The following is a 13,610-nucleotide window of genomic DNA, read 5'->3' as shown; positions in this document are numbered from 1 at the left end:
AAAGTTTAGGAAAGGCAGTGGAAGCAGTGATAAAAACAACTTGTGAAGAAAGGTGGAGCTTACGTTGGAGTTGGAAAGAGAAGTGTAAGATTTTCATGCTTGGATCCAGAGAGTGTAAGAATAAACAACGATAATGTCAGAAGGCAGACACAGCATAGCTGCCATTTGAACTTGGGAGTGGAGGAGGCAGGCAGAATCTGGCCAGAAAAGACCAAGCTAACGTACCTCTCAAAGCACATATTTGTAGCTGGAAAAGAGAGACTTCTCTAATTCCGGAGATGGGAGGGGCGGGGTGGGGGTGGGTGGAGTATCCTACTCATTTTAGGGATGAGACACTGAAACCAAACTTCCTTCATCTCATATAAATTGGGGGTTAGTAACTGAGTTGAGTGCATACAAAATGCTACATGAATAAGCCACAGCTTGCCTTTTTTCCCCAAAACAAGCGATGTAGTAAATGTTGTAAAAGCAGTGGAGTAAACTATCTTTTGCAAATATAATGATTTGGATGATTTATCTTGGAAAAAGGGCACTGAAGCCAATCCCGAGACCAAGTTTGTGATTTAAAGAGGGAGACAACCACCAATCTTGTGACTAGAAATCACAATGGATGAATTTATCAGGAATGAACATATGTTGTCTTCTCTTTGAGGTCCTTTTTAAGGTTTTATCACAAAGAATCTACCTCTTAATATGAAAAAATCTGGGGGGAAAACCCTGAATTTTATTGGTCCTTCGCAACTCGTGATTCCTTCAGAGTACAAGGATTCCAACCTAGTTCCTTTAACAGGGAATCCTTTAGTATTTATAAAAGCTCTTTAGAAGGTGGAGGCTGGGAGGGAAAGTACATCCCCAAAAAACAAAAAGAATGAGGCATGTAGCTTCACCTGGTTGTCCAGTACTGCTCTTTGAAATAAATTATTGAAAACCATACCGACCACTCCCATGCCAACCCTTTTGCTGTTCCAGCCAAGTGACTGGTCCTGTAGCTCAGCTCACCTACAATCTGCTTCTCTGTGACTCAAATCTATGTCTTCCAACAGGACTCTTGGGTAACAGATAGCCGAGACACATCTTAATAGAAAAGGTTTTCTGATTGTCCAAGAAGGAAAAAAAAAAAAAAAAAACAGAACTCTGTCTACAGCATAACCAGAGGCACCAAATTACAATCCTCCTGCTGCAAGAAAAGACATAGCACTTCTGCCACTGAAGGTATAATGGCATAATGGAAGCATATGTTTGTGAAAATCTATGTTGGAGGACACATGACAGCTAAAGCACAAAATGAATATAGTAAGTAGCTATTACTTACCTCCTTAGGGACGTGCCTTGTTTGTCTCTAGATCTGCCACAGCACCTAGCACAGTGCTTTGTCTCTCATGTGTCACTTGCTAAGAGCATATTGGATTAAATAATTATCAGGACAATGTCTGCAGAAAATGAGAGGTGGGCACCCTCTTGTCTTTGCTGCCCTTTAGATGAGTGGTATCCAACCTAAGAGGGCCATGAGGCACAGAATTGGACTCAAGACACAAAACTGGATGGACAAATTATGATGGAGCCAGTTGAGGAAACACAACTCATGGCATCACTGGGCATCTCTGCCCTGCTGAGCACCAGCAAAAATGCAAAAGTTGTCTACCACCAGGCACATGTGTGATTGGTCTAGGATTGATAGTTCAACCCTACTGGGAAAATAAGTTTACATCAGAACCAGTTTATGAAGGGAAGTCCTTTGCCCTCAGAAACTTTCATCCATCCATCAGGGGAGCCAGCAGAACACTACAGCTCTGTCTGCACCCGCGACCTGCAGTCAGGGCCAGGATAGTGGATCGGAGAAGGAATTAGAAAGGCAAACATGTGTTTGTGGCAACTCCCTTGTCCGTGGACCTTTGCCCAGGTCTGGCCCCAAAGTCAGGGCGGCCACAACGTCCGTAGCAGGGCAGCGTCCTGCTGTAGCACAGTCTGGCCAAGGATTGAGGGAAACTGCCCACCCAGAGCAGATACTATCTGGAAGGAATGAGGATTTGGGAAAAGTCCCAGTGCTAGTTTAGGGCCAACCAGTCTCCACCTTCTCTGGCCCCCTCCCACTGGTTCCTCCCCTTTCAGCTGCTCTAGTTCTTATAAAAACTTCACAGCCTTTCACGAACAGCCCACAGAAGCTCTCTTCTGTCTACTGCTGCACAAGCCAGTGAGACCAACCCACAGAACACGGAGAGACCATGAAGAGCCTGCTCGTTCTCTCCATCCTGGCTGCCTTGGCCGTGACAGCTCTGTGCTACGGTGAGAAAACTTTCTTCTACCGCTTTTCTGGTTTTTCTTTTCTGCCTCTGATTTCAATTTATTTTTATTTTTCCCCTTCCCTGCTCCTCTTCTTCCCCCTCTCTCTACTAGAATCTTAAAGTACCATCAATCTACCATTTCCTAAGCCCTATGGACACTGATTTGTCCCATCAAATCTTCTTTACATCTGAAATATCCAGACTTAGCAAGCATGTCCTGTCTATGGTAAGTCACTATACACCTAGAAATTTTGCTGTTTCAGAAAGATATCAAATTCCCAGCCCCCAAGCTCTCATTTTTAGGGATGTTTATTTATATTTTGATAACAGTTGGTTAAAGGTATTAGTTAAATCACTCATTTTTAAGAAAAGCAGTTATCACATGAAATGTTAAGTTTAGCCTTATGCAGGGACAGATCAATCTCATGAACTTCCTACATTTGTTCAGTGAATTAATTTAAAAACAGAGTTCTACATTTAAAGAATCTCAGAGAAAAATGGGTGTATAATTCCAATTGTCAAAAGATAAATTCTACCTGGTTTCTCTATGCCGTTAACTACACCTGTGTCTGTTCAAAACTTATGAAAGAGAATCTGAAGGAAGATTATTTTCAATCCATCTTATGCTTCAATTATCTGGATATTTAGATGTCCTTGAACCTCAATTATATTAACAACCACTTGTACTTTTCTTCTGACTCTTGAAATTATTCACATGGTTTCTGTATCAGAGGATTTGATCTCTTCATCTCCTCTTTGGTTTTTCAAATAAAATCACTTGCTTACAAATATAAACCCCGTATTGCCAAATTTACCTACTGTGCACAGAGAAGTGGTAGAAAGAAGAAAACTTATGCTTTGGCATCAGCTCAGCTTTTCTCTGAACTGGCTTCAGCCCAGTGGGAGATGTCACCTGGAACCAGTGGTTTCTGTGACTGCCAAGTTCACACAGGTTCTTACGAGGCTTTCAGAACCTCTTAGAAAACTATCTTGGTAGGTCCTGGTTGACCATATCCCCACACTGCCGGGAGGACCTGGGCTATTTTCTGGACCCCTTTGTCCTTCTCAACCGTGCTCTTGGACAGGTCTCAAATGAATCAGAGAAGCAGCCTCTCTGGAAATCTGTGCGTAGCACTTAAATCAGCTTATTTTAGCCTGAAGACATCAAAGCCCTTGGGAACTTATAGCCAAGACTGTAACCACTGGCTCCTTCCTCATCAGAAAAAACTGAAGTGTAGAGATCTCTACACCAAGGACAGAGCTAGAGAAACAACTCCTCAATCCTAAATGCCTGAAATTTGTAATAATCACACTTGCTCACTATATTCTTCACATCGTTTTGACTCTTTTCTCTCCTTCAATTTAGACCATTGTCATGTGTGATAAATAATAATCAACGGAAACTTTTTTTTTAATTCCAGAATCTCATGAAAGCATGGAATCCTATGAAATTAGTAAGTGAACATTTGACTTCCTTATTTAAATCTCATGTTTTAAAGAATCTCTCTTCCTATTCTTAAGCAGACAAAATGATAGTATGTGGAGATCATATAGGGAAGGGAAAGAGGGCCTCTTTTGGAAAATGAAATTGAAGAATCTAACAACTATAAAAATCACCAGATGCACAATGGTATAGGCTTGAAATAGTGTGATATGGTGTTGAAACTGCATTCAGCAGAGTTGGAGGCATTTGGAAATTTTAAGCTGGCACCACATCAGCCACACAGATGGAAAATAAGAAGTAATAACAAATGGTGAAGTATGGCAAAGTATGAAATTAGAGGCCCAGTGAGCTGGGAAACCACAGTCGTCAGCATTATGTTGAATGCCATTGAGTATCTAGTTAACAAAGACTGAGTACAGGAAGAAGGAATATATCACCCTCATTCCCAGTTTGTTCATTATTTTCATGATATTTACACTGTCCATTTCTGGTGATCTAAAATTATGCTTCACAAGTCCTCAGGACAGACAGAGTTTCTCCTCACAGGAATTAAAAACACACTGACTAGGAATACCAAATTGAGAAAGGCAAAGCAATTGCCCAAAGGTGAAATAAACAAATAAAAATAACTGTGGCCTATGTAACAAACCTCTAAAAAGCATATACTGATTTCTTTTGATTAGGCAGTTTATAAAATCTGCTTTACTTTTCCCTCTGAGTTTCATAAGATAGCTAGTTACATGAAATGTATGAGTTAATGAGTTTTCAAATGTATTTATGTCAGGGAATATTCATGGAAATATCTCCAACTATTGCTTCTCTGAAACTGCAATTATTTCTTTTTTCTTTGAAGATCCCTTCATTAACAGAAGAAATGCTAATACTTTTATGTCCCAGCAACAGAGATGGAGAGCTAAAGCCCAAGAGAGGTGAGTAACAAAACTTGATGAGGGGAGGTAATTTTACCCAATGTAGCATCCCTGATCTGAATGGAATGAGAAACATTCCATTTTTTTAATCATTTCTAATTGTAACCCTAAATCAAAGAATTAAAAACAGTGTATAGAAAATAACTGAATTTCAAGAAGACTAGTTTGTGAAAGACCCAGAAAGCTGAGAGAGGGAGAAGGGAAAAGGAGGACAGAAAGAAAATTTCTGTTTTCGCTTAAAAAAAAAAAAAAAGAAAAGAAAAGAAAAAAAATTTCCCTGTTCTACCTTTCCCCCTATTAAGTGTCTTTAATATTGGGGGATGAATGGGATCTCTCTCCTATATTTTCTTATTCTTTCTTTCCCCTCTTTTCCCTTTCTTCCCCCCACCCCAACTCTATGCTTCTAATTTTGGGCCTCTTTCCCCCCAACCACCAACATTCTAGGATCAGAGAACGCACCAAGCCTGCCTATGAGATCAATCGGGAAGCCTGTGATGACTTCAAGCTTTGCGAACGCTTTGCCCTGGTTTATGGATACGATGCTGCCTACAATCACTATTTCCGGCGGCGGCGAGGAAGCAAATGAGATTAGAAAACGTCTCTTTTTTTCCAGAGCCTGGTGTCTGGTTTTGTATTCCTTTGCAGTAGCATCATCGAACTACATAAACACATAAGAATTGCTTACTTCTTACATGTTCTTGTCTGGCTGCTGCTCTCCTTCCCGATCCCAGGCTGATACGCAGTGTAAGTGCAATGTTGTGAAAGGTCAAGAGGGAGTTAAGATGTGTGATTAGTATGTAATAAACTGTTGGTTGGATACTTTCATTTTGTGAGTCTGATTTCTTCTGTAAAAAAAAGTACTAAGATATTTAAACCATGATCCATCTAACCCAGAACAGGAAATTCTGTTAATCATATTCTAGTGCTCATTAGAAACTATCTAGGGGCACCTGGGTGGCTCAGTGGGTTAAGTCGCTGCCTTCGGCTCAAGTCATGATCTCAGGGTTCAGGGATCGAGCCCCGCATCGGGCTCTCTGCTCAGTGAGGAGCCTGCTTCCTCCTCTCTCTCTGCCTGCCTCTCTGCCTATTTGTGATCTCTATCTGTCAAATAAATAAATAAAATCTTTAAAAATAAAAAAAAAGAAACATATCTACATAGCAAGAATGAAACTTAGAAGACATTCAGCCATAATTTGTCTAGACTCTACCTTAGGATGGGTGAATGCCTCCTGTTATATGTTTTCTAGGGTTTTCAAACCTCATAGGTGATTAATCCTATGATTTTCCCACTCCCAAACTTCAAATGGCCCTAATTCCCTTGTGTGGATTCTGAGCTTTATCCTGGCTCATCACTCTCATCATAATGTCATGAGAGTTATCATGTCCTAAGATGTCAGTTTTAACTCACCTGGGCCAAGAAAATGTCACTTTCACAATCACCAGAGATTTTTTTAAACAATTCAATCCTGGAATTTGGGAACCAGACAAAATGTTATCATTCCCTCAAGCTTGGTTTGCCAATGAAGAAATGAGGCTCCAGAGTCTCCTGCTTGGTAGTTCAAGACAGAGCCCAGGACTTCTCAATCCCACTTTAGAGTTTGCTCTTCCTGCCATGAGAACCCATCCATGTCCAACTTTTACATCCCTTCCTTTTGGTAGGCCCACTGCCTCCATCTCCTTAGTGGATAATCTTTCCAATCCTTCAAAATTCAGCTCAAAACTCAAGTACTTTATGAAATCAGTAATGATTAAATCCACCCATCTCCTATCACACTACTCAAACCAGTGTCTAACCCTTCAACAATATATGTAGAGTCAAGTACAATAGTATTATTCAATTCATATTTTGATTAAAGTTTCTTTTTATGCATATTTCCTTGGCTAACATTAAGGGAAGAAACTGCAATTTCTTTTCTTCTCCACGGGCTTAGTAATATGCTCTGTTCACAAAGGGTTTTCAATGAAAGATGAATAAAAACAGATTGACTAGTCATGCAAGGGAGTGATAACCCAATTTTGAAACATTCATGCAATAATGTGTGTTATATAATTTAAACCATCATCATAGTAATATGATGATGAACGCTTTATCATTTTCTAAGCTATTTTGCATGTGATAATTCATTGGGTCTTACAACAACCTAGAAGATGGGTAATATTTATTAGATGGTAAATTGAGATTCAGAGAAGCAACTTCCTAAAGACATTGTAGTAAATGCAGTGGTGTGTTACTCAGTCTGAGATATTATTCCCCTGATCACCAGATACATTGGCAGCTGATGGTTCCCAGCTAAGGACTTGAGCGCAATTCTCTACAGCTCTCTAGAGTTCTCCCTTGTGTGCACCTCTCTCCTCTCTGATACTCTTCTTTGTGATCACCAGCCACCTCTCTGACTCCCAGCTCTGTCTCCTCAGTTTAGGAAAGCCAAGAGGCTCTGCTGAGCTCTACTGTCTGTCCTATGGCTGAAAACTTTCCAAGAAGTTGGGGCAATTATCAAACTCATCCTCATTTACATCAGTGTTGAGAATTACAGAAGAAGGCAAAAATAGAGGGTAAGGGGAATAAAAATTGAAAACAAATGGCAAGATGATAGACTTAAACCTATCACAGAAATCTCATTATATGTAAATGGCTTAAATAGCCCAGTTATTTTCTGCTTTTACATACGTTAAGATCTTATAGGATGTTTTTGCTTTTGCTTTAAACAGTCAATTATTTTTTAAAATGTTTAGATAATACAAAAAAAGATATCTCATGTATTTACTCATGTAGTTTCCATTTTCACAGCTCCTCCTTCTTTTGTATGCATCCAGATTTCCATCTGGTCTCATTTTTCTTCTGCCCAAAGGACTTCCTTTAACATTACTTGTAATTCTGGTCTGCTGGATTCTTTCAATTTTGAAATTTTGCCTTCATATTTGAAATATGTCTTCACTCCATAGCAAATCCTATGTTGCCAGGTTTTTAAAATTCTTTTAAGATGTTCCACGGTCTTATGGTTCTCATTGTTCCTGCTATAAATCCATTGTCATTCTTACCTTTATTCTTTTGTATCTTCTACTGTGTCTTCTATGTCTTGCAGCTTCTGAGGTTTTTCTCTTTACCATTGGTTTTAGCCAAAGTGATTATTATGTACCTTTGTGTGGTTTTCCTCATTTTTCTTGTCCATGAGGTTTATTGAGCTTCTTGGATTGCATTAAATTTAGAAATTATCATTATTTCTTATCATTATTCATTGTATCTGATTCATTATCATTATTTCTTCAAATACTTTCCTTCCTTCACTCCTCTCCTCCATGGAGACTGCATCTACATGCACTTGAAGTTGTTCCACAAAAGAAAACAGTTTATTTTAATGTGTCTACAAGTTTGTTAACTGATCCTCAATAACATCTAATTTACTGTTAATCCTATCCAGTCCATTTTTCATTTCAGACATTACAGTTTTCACCTACAGAAGTTTTATTTGGGTGTTTTTATATTTTCTATGTCTCGACTTTTTTAACATCTTTGATAAAGTCAGGATAACTTTTTTTAATGTCATTGTTTGCTAATTCCAATATCTGTCTCACTTTCACTTTTGATTGGTTGATTATTCTACTTGTTATGGATCTTAATTTCCTAGTTCTTTGAATTCCTGCTAATCTTTTATTTGTCACCAGATATTGTGAATTTTACTGTTTTTGTATTCTTGAGATTTGTTCTGGGACAGTTAAATCACCTGGGTATTCTTGAGCTTTGTTCTGGGACAGTTAAATCACCTGGGTAAAGTTTCATTGTTTTACATCTTGCTTTTAAAATGAGACCAACTCAGTAGTTAGTCTAGGACAAGTTGCTTCCCCTACACTGACAAAAGACCCTCTGAGTACTGCACCCAATGTCCCATGAATAGGTGGTAGGAAGAGACAATAATCCCAGCCCTGAGTTAGTGCCAGCTACTGTTCCCTTTATTCCTCTTGGATGATTATTTTTTATATTTATGTGCCAATCAATCCTCTGTTACATATCCAGATATCCAGAGACCCCTCTCTCCTCTTTCTCTCTCCTCTCCAGTATTTTGCCATGTAAATTATAACCACCACACTCTCCTAGGACTTTCAACTCATCTCAACACAAAATGTCCACCATATTTCACTTTGGTTCCCTCCTTCCTGAGCCATGGCCTGGAAACTCTCTTAAGGCAATAAACTGAGGCAATCACAAGACTGACTTTGTTTGTTTCTAATCTCTTAGGGATCATCATCATCTTTCATTGATTGATGTCCAGTGTCTTGAAAATCATTGTTTCATATGTATTGTCATCTGCTTTCTTTAGTTATTTCTAAAGAAAGGGTAAATCCCATTTGAGACTCCATATCAGACAGGACTATTCTGAATGGCCATCTTAGCCTCAAAGTTTCCTCCTAGAATTGGCTAAGGCATTTATTGGAATTGTATGACAGCTCAAATTTTCACTCTGCCTAAGCCTATATTCCTCACCCCCACCCATGTTGTACTCAAGAGTACTTCCCTATAAACCATCTGTACACAAATATCCAACTCTTAGAGTCTGTTTCCCAGGAACCAGATCTGTGACCATCATTCAGTTGGTAAATAGGGGGACAGGGGTCTTCTTGCTTTAAACCTCTTGTTTTATCAATTGCACAGCACTGGAGTTATAGTTTTTGACCTGACAAGGAGTTCAGCAAAAACCTCATTCGATCCCCTCATTTCATGTTGAGTAGCTTACACTAAATGTTCCAAGGACAGGTGATTTTATTTTCCTGAGAAATTCACTTGTACTGACCTCATAAAATCTAATTCCTTAAGCCAGTTTTTAGAAAGTATTATGTACAAATGGTCCATATATTGGTACCAACCTTTACTGTATGCAGTCACACTTTCCAATCTGATGAGGCTAGTTTTCATGTAGTTTCAGGTCAGTCAAAATTTTATCTATCCACCTTCTCTGTTCTGCTTCTTTATTTGATATACATTGGTGTTTGAGAGATAAGACACATGAAGTGATGGGTTACAGGCCTTATTTTCTTCCCTTTTCATGATCTTGGTAAGGCCTTTCATGAAATAGTACATCCTGGGAACCAAAGAGTGCTTAAACACAGTCAGAATGCTCTTCTCCCACCCCATAAAATCCATCTTCTGTTTTAGCAAATGTTTGAGAATAAGGACTTTGGAACTCCTAGCTTCACCACTTAGAACTGTGAAATTCTTGGGCAAGTTAATCTCAGTTTCCCTATTTGTAAAATAAGATTATTCTAGTACCCACCTTCACCTTGCTGTAAATGCTAAATAAATGAAATATAGGTGATGTACACAAAACACTGGCATAGCATAAGTGCTTAATAAATGTTAGCTATTTCTACTGTTGCTTTCTATTGTATTATTACTATTACTGTAATGTACTCATTCTGGATATTAAGAAATGACAGCATGATTTTTCTTTGGGGGTACTTTGAAAGCAGCCAGCAGAACTTACGGCCAAAAACTGTTGATAGCACAGGCCAGTTTGTACCTATTCCATTCTTTGTCAGTTCTCCCCTATGCCATATCTACCTGTGCTGATGAAACATGTAGTTTCAGAATCCTTGTCTGAGGAAGTTCATTTTCATTTAAGGAAAATTCATTATCTTAACTCTTGTGTCTACCTGGGTTTAGAATTCATGCAACTGTATTTTTATGCGGTCATAAAAGTATCCATATTAGAATGGAGTTAGTTATATACTTAAATACTAGTGCTAGTAGTATATTTGAGCACTATTTAAATCCCTACGCTTACCTTTTCAATAAAGATAATCTGTAAGTAATCTGTTGTTCTATCTCTGAGTTCTTGAGTACCTTGATTAACCATCATTTGTAGCCTTTCCTTCACTTCCTCAATTCTAACACTCTAGCCCAGTTCCTTGCCATAATACAAAATTCTAATGAGAGAAATTTCTATACTGAACTTATTTAGATTTGGAACCCTGAAACTGTGTGTAGATTGCCTCTGTTTTTTTATTCATTTCTATTTCATCCTAGATGGCCCTTCTCTGGAGCCCGGACATTACTACCTCTCTGACTGTTGCTAGGTATATCTTCTGCCATGCCTCCTCCTTCAGTAAGAATCCCTAGCAACTGATGTTAATTCAGAACAGAATATATTAATCCATTTGATTTTCTTTGCAAGAATGGGGCATCTTTATCCATGAGGTGTTATCCACCATAAACCACCAAGCATCATACAGTGGCATGTCACCAGTAGGAAGACTACATGGGTCTGAGAACCAAGATAAAGAAGCAGTATTTATTTATCATTTATCTATTTATCATATTGTGTAACCCACAAGAAGGGTTTATACTTTCCCTCCTTACAATTCTAGTATCTGTGGGTTGGAAAGTCTGATTCATATAGACAGAACAATTTTACCACAGTACATTTTAAACGTCCCATTTAAGCTCTAGATGCTATCACATCAGTCTCTTCATGCTAAGAGAACAATTGGCAAGTAACAGAGTCATCTTTTCTAAAGGGGATAATTGAACATGTTTATCTGGAGAAGGTAGGCTTTCTGAATCTAAGAAGAAAAATATATGAGATATCTAGGTAATCCATTGGAATAACTCGTGGCATTTCTCTTCCCAATTGTGAGAGTATGTGGGCAAATAATATGTCAGCTACGGTCTGGGAAGGGCATGGTGACCACCTCACAACTCTCAGGAATGGGAATCTATTTCACTTAGTCAATTACACACCTAGACCACCTGATGTGTTAACTAAGAGTAAGGTAATCAGCAATGGATAGTTGAAGAGGGAAACAGTGTTAGTAGTGACTTTATTACCAGCTGCAGCAGCACAGGCTGCAGTTTGTCTAGCTAACCTTTGTAAGATTCTAACTTGCTCCAGGGCTGAATTGGATTTCAAACACGAGACTATACCAAAGGAGAAACGATAGAACTGAGAAAGAGGAGATCACTGTCACACTAAAACTGGGAAAAACAGTTCTATTAAACAGCCACAGCATCTGGGAAAAGGTAACTAGATTGTAATTTTTTTTCCTGGAAAAGAGTCCGACCAGAATCCTGGAGAAGCTATTTCTGGACCATACTGTATGAAACAAGTGGAAGGTACAGTGCAAATGGGAATTGTAATTGATTTTATGGTGTTTTGCTCAGCTCCCTTCAGGACTGAGGCACTCATTCCCTCACATGCCAGCAATTGATGGCTTTGGGTGAGCTGAGTCCATCTCCCAAAACTGCCCTTAGATGAAGAGAGCAGCTTGCTCCAATTCATAAAACAGCCCCCATCTCAAAACTTGTCAATGCTAGGCCCTTTTCCCTGACACTGGCATCTTTCAACCTTGTGATTCCTTCTTTCTTATCTTTCCTTCCCCTTACAAGCTCAAAGCCAGAATATATTTGGCTTAATTGCTCAGTTTATGACATATGTATACACACACAAATACAGCAGAGGTAGGATATGGAAATCTCTTGGTGAACTCTAAATTCATCCTGAAATGGAAACTGGCCCCAGGTTTTTTTGGATTTAAAAATGTAAACCCCTCCCTCAAGTTATTCTTAAGTAAGTTGATGCCAGGGACTACATTATGAGACTCATCTTTTAATTTCTTTACAGAAATGAACTGGGTGACCCGTTGGGGGTTTTTTCCATCTCTCATTTCTCTGAACTCAGACATTGAAGACTAACCTACAAACAAGAAACCCAGAAACATAAGTCATCTGGGGTTGTTAAAACATGAGGTTAAGCTCTGAAAAATACTGTTCAAGAAATGTGCTCTTTTCTCAGTTAATACAGGACACTTTTATGGTGCTTGCCTAGAAACACTCTGACTCCTTTACTTTGGAGAAAACAATACACAAAATTTGTCTCTATCCATTTCATCTAAGGATAATGACTACTCCTTTTGACCACAAACATAATAAAATAGGAAAATAATCTGCATACATTTAGATACAGTTTTTAAACATTCTGAGAGAGAATTTTCCTCTTTACAAGAAGTTTTGGAAAGGTTCCTAAAGATAATGTTTTTTTATTATAAAAATTTTTCAAAGAAAATCATAAATGCTATGACTTACCCCTAGGAGTAAATTAGAACTCAAACATTAGAGTATACCAAGGAAGATGTCATAGAGCTGAAAAAGAGGAGATAAATTTTTCACTAAGCTGGTAAATACATTTCTATATACACCCATGCTATCTAGAAAAAGGTGGCTAGAACTACAAAGTTTAGTAGAAGTTTAAGGACAAATAACACCCATCTCTTTGAAAACATAAAAGGAATTAAGAATTAAAAGAGAAAGTGGATCAAATTAGACCAGCATTTCCAAAATAAGTATTCTAAAGAATGATGTTCCAGTCAGTGTCTCAGCAAATGTTGTTTTATGCCCAAATAAGTTCTATTGTTTTTGCATAATCTCCTCTTGGAGATAAGTATTTATGTGAAATTTGCTATATTAAATCCTCTCTGTGGTCCATCAGTAAAGGAATCTGTTTGAATCTATTTAACTCAGGGGTACATGGGATAATTTGACAATAGAACATTCTCTTTAAATGGTGTTGGTTACCATCTTGCACAACTTACTTCAGAATTATTGGTCAAGCCCAACCTCCCTCTCCTTTTATAGTATGCCTACCGTGTATTTAACATTTAACAAATATTTATCATATACCTGCTCTATACCACACAATATGACCACACAGTAGAAAATGATCAATTTGGGGGCGCTTGGGTGGCTCAGTGGGTTAAGCCTCTGCCTTCAGCTCAGGTCATGATCCCAGGGTCCTGGGATCGAGCCCCGCATCAGGCTCTCTTCTCCGTGGGGAGCCTGCTTCCTCCTCTCTCTCTGTCTGCCTCTCTGCCTACTTGTGATCTCTATCTGTCAAATAAATAAGTAAAATCTTTAAAAAAAAAAAAAAAGAAAATGATCAATTTGCACTTAAAGCATTGTTAGGAAAT

General features: G+C 38.5%; 1 protein-coding gene across 1 annotated transcript; it reads left to right on the top strand.

Moving 5' to 3' along the window:
* Window positions 1-1,955: 1,955 nt before the first annotated feature.
* Window positions 1,956-5,480, top strand: MGP (matrix Gla protein). Its single transcript, XM_082742367.1, has 4 exons — window positions 1,956-2,283; window positions 3,704-3,736; window positions 4,580-4,655; window positions 5,100-5,480. The coding sequence occupies exons 1-4, from the start codon at window positions 2,223-2,225 to the stop codon at window positions 5,239-5,241; spliced, it is 312 nt and encodes a 103-aa protein (XP_082598493.1). The 5' UTR covers window positions 1,956-2,222; the 3' UTR covers window positions 5,242-5,480.
* The last annotated feature ends 8,130 nt before the right edge of the window (window positions 5,481-13,610 follow it).

The sequence above is a fragment of the Mustela nivalis genome (assembly GCF_964662115.1).
Source record: "Mustela nivalis genome assembly, chromosome: 7".
Taxonomy (NCBI): domain Eukaryota; kingdom Metazoa; phylum Chordata; class Mammalia; order Carnivora; family Mustelidae; genus Mustela; species Mustela nivalis.
The sequence above is the reverse complement of the archived record's forward strand: the minus strand, read 5'-3'. Positions and strand labels throughout refer to the sequence as shown.

Bases quoted from the DNA above. Each gene is read 5' to 3' on its own strand.
- MGP (XM_082742367.1), top strand. From the start codon at position 2,223: ATGAAGAGCCTGCTCGTTCTCTCCATCCTGGCTGCCTTGGCCGTGACA. The intron at 2,284-3,703 runs GTGAGAAAACTT...TTTTAATTCCAG, and splicing joins CGTGACAGCTCTGTGCTACG to AATCTCATGAAAGCATGGAA. The intron at 4,656-5,099 runs GTGAGTAACAAA...CCAACATTCTAG, and splicing joins AGAGCTAAAGCCCAAGAGAG to GATCAGAGAACGCACCAAGC.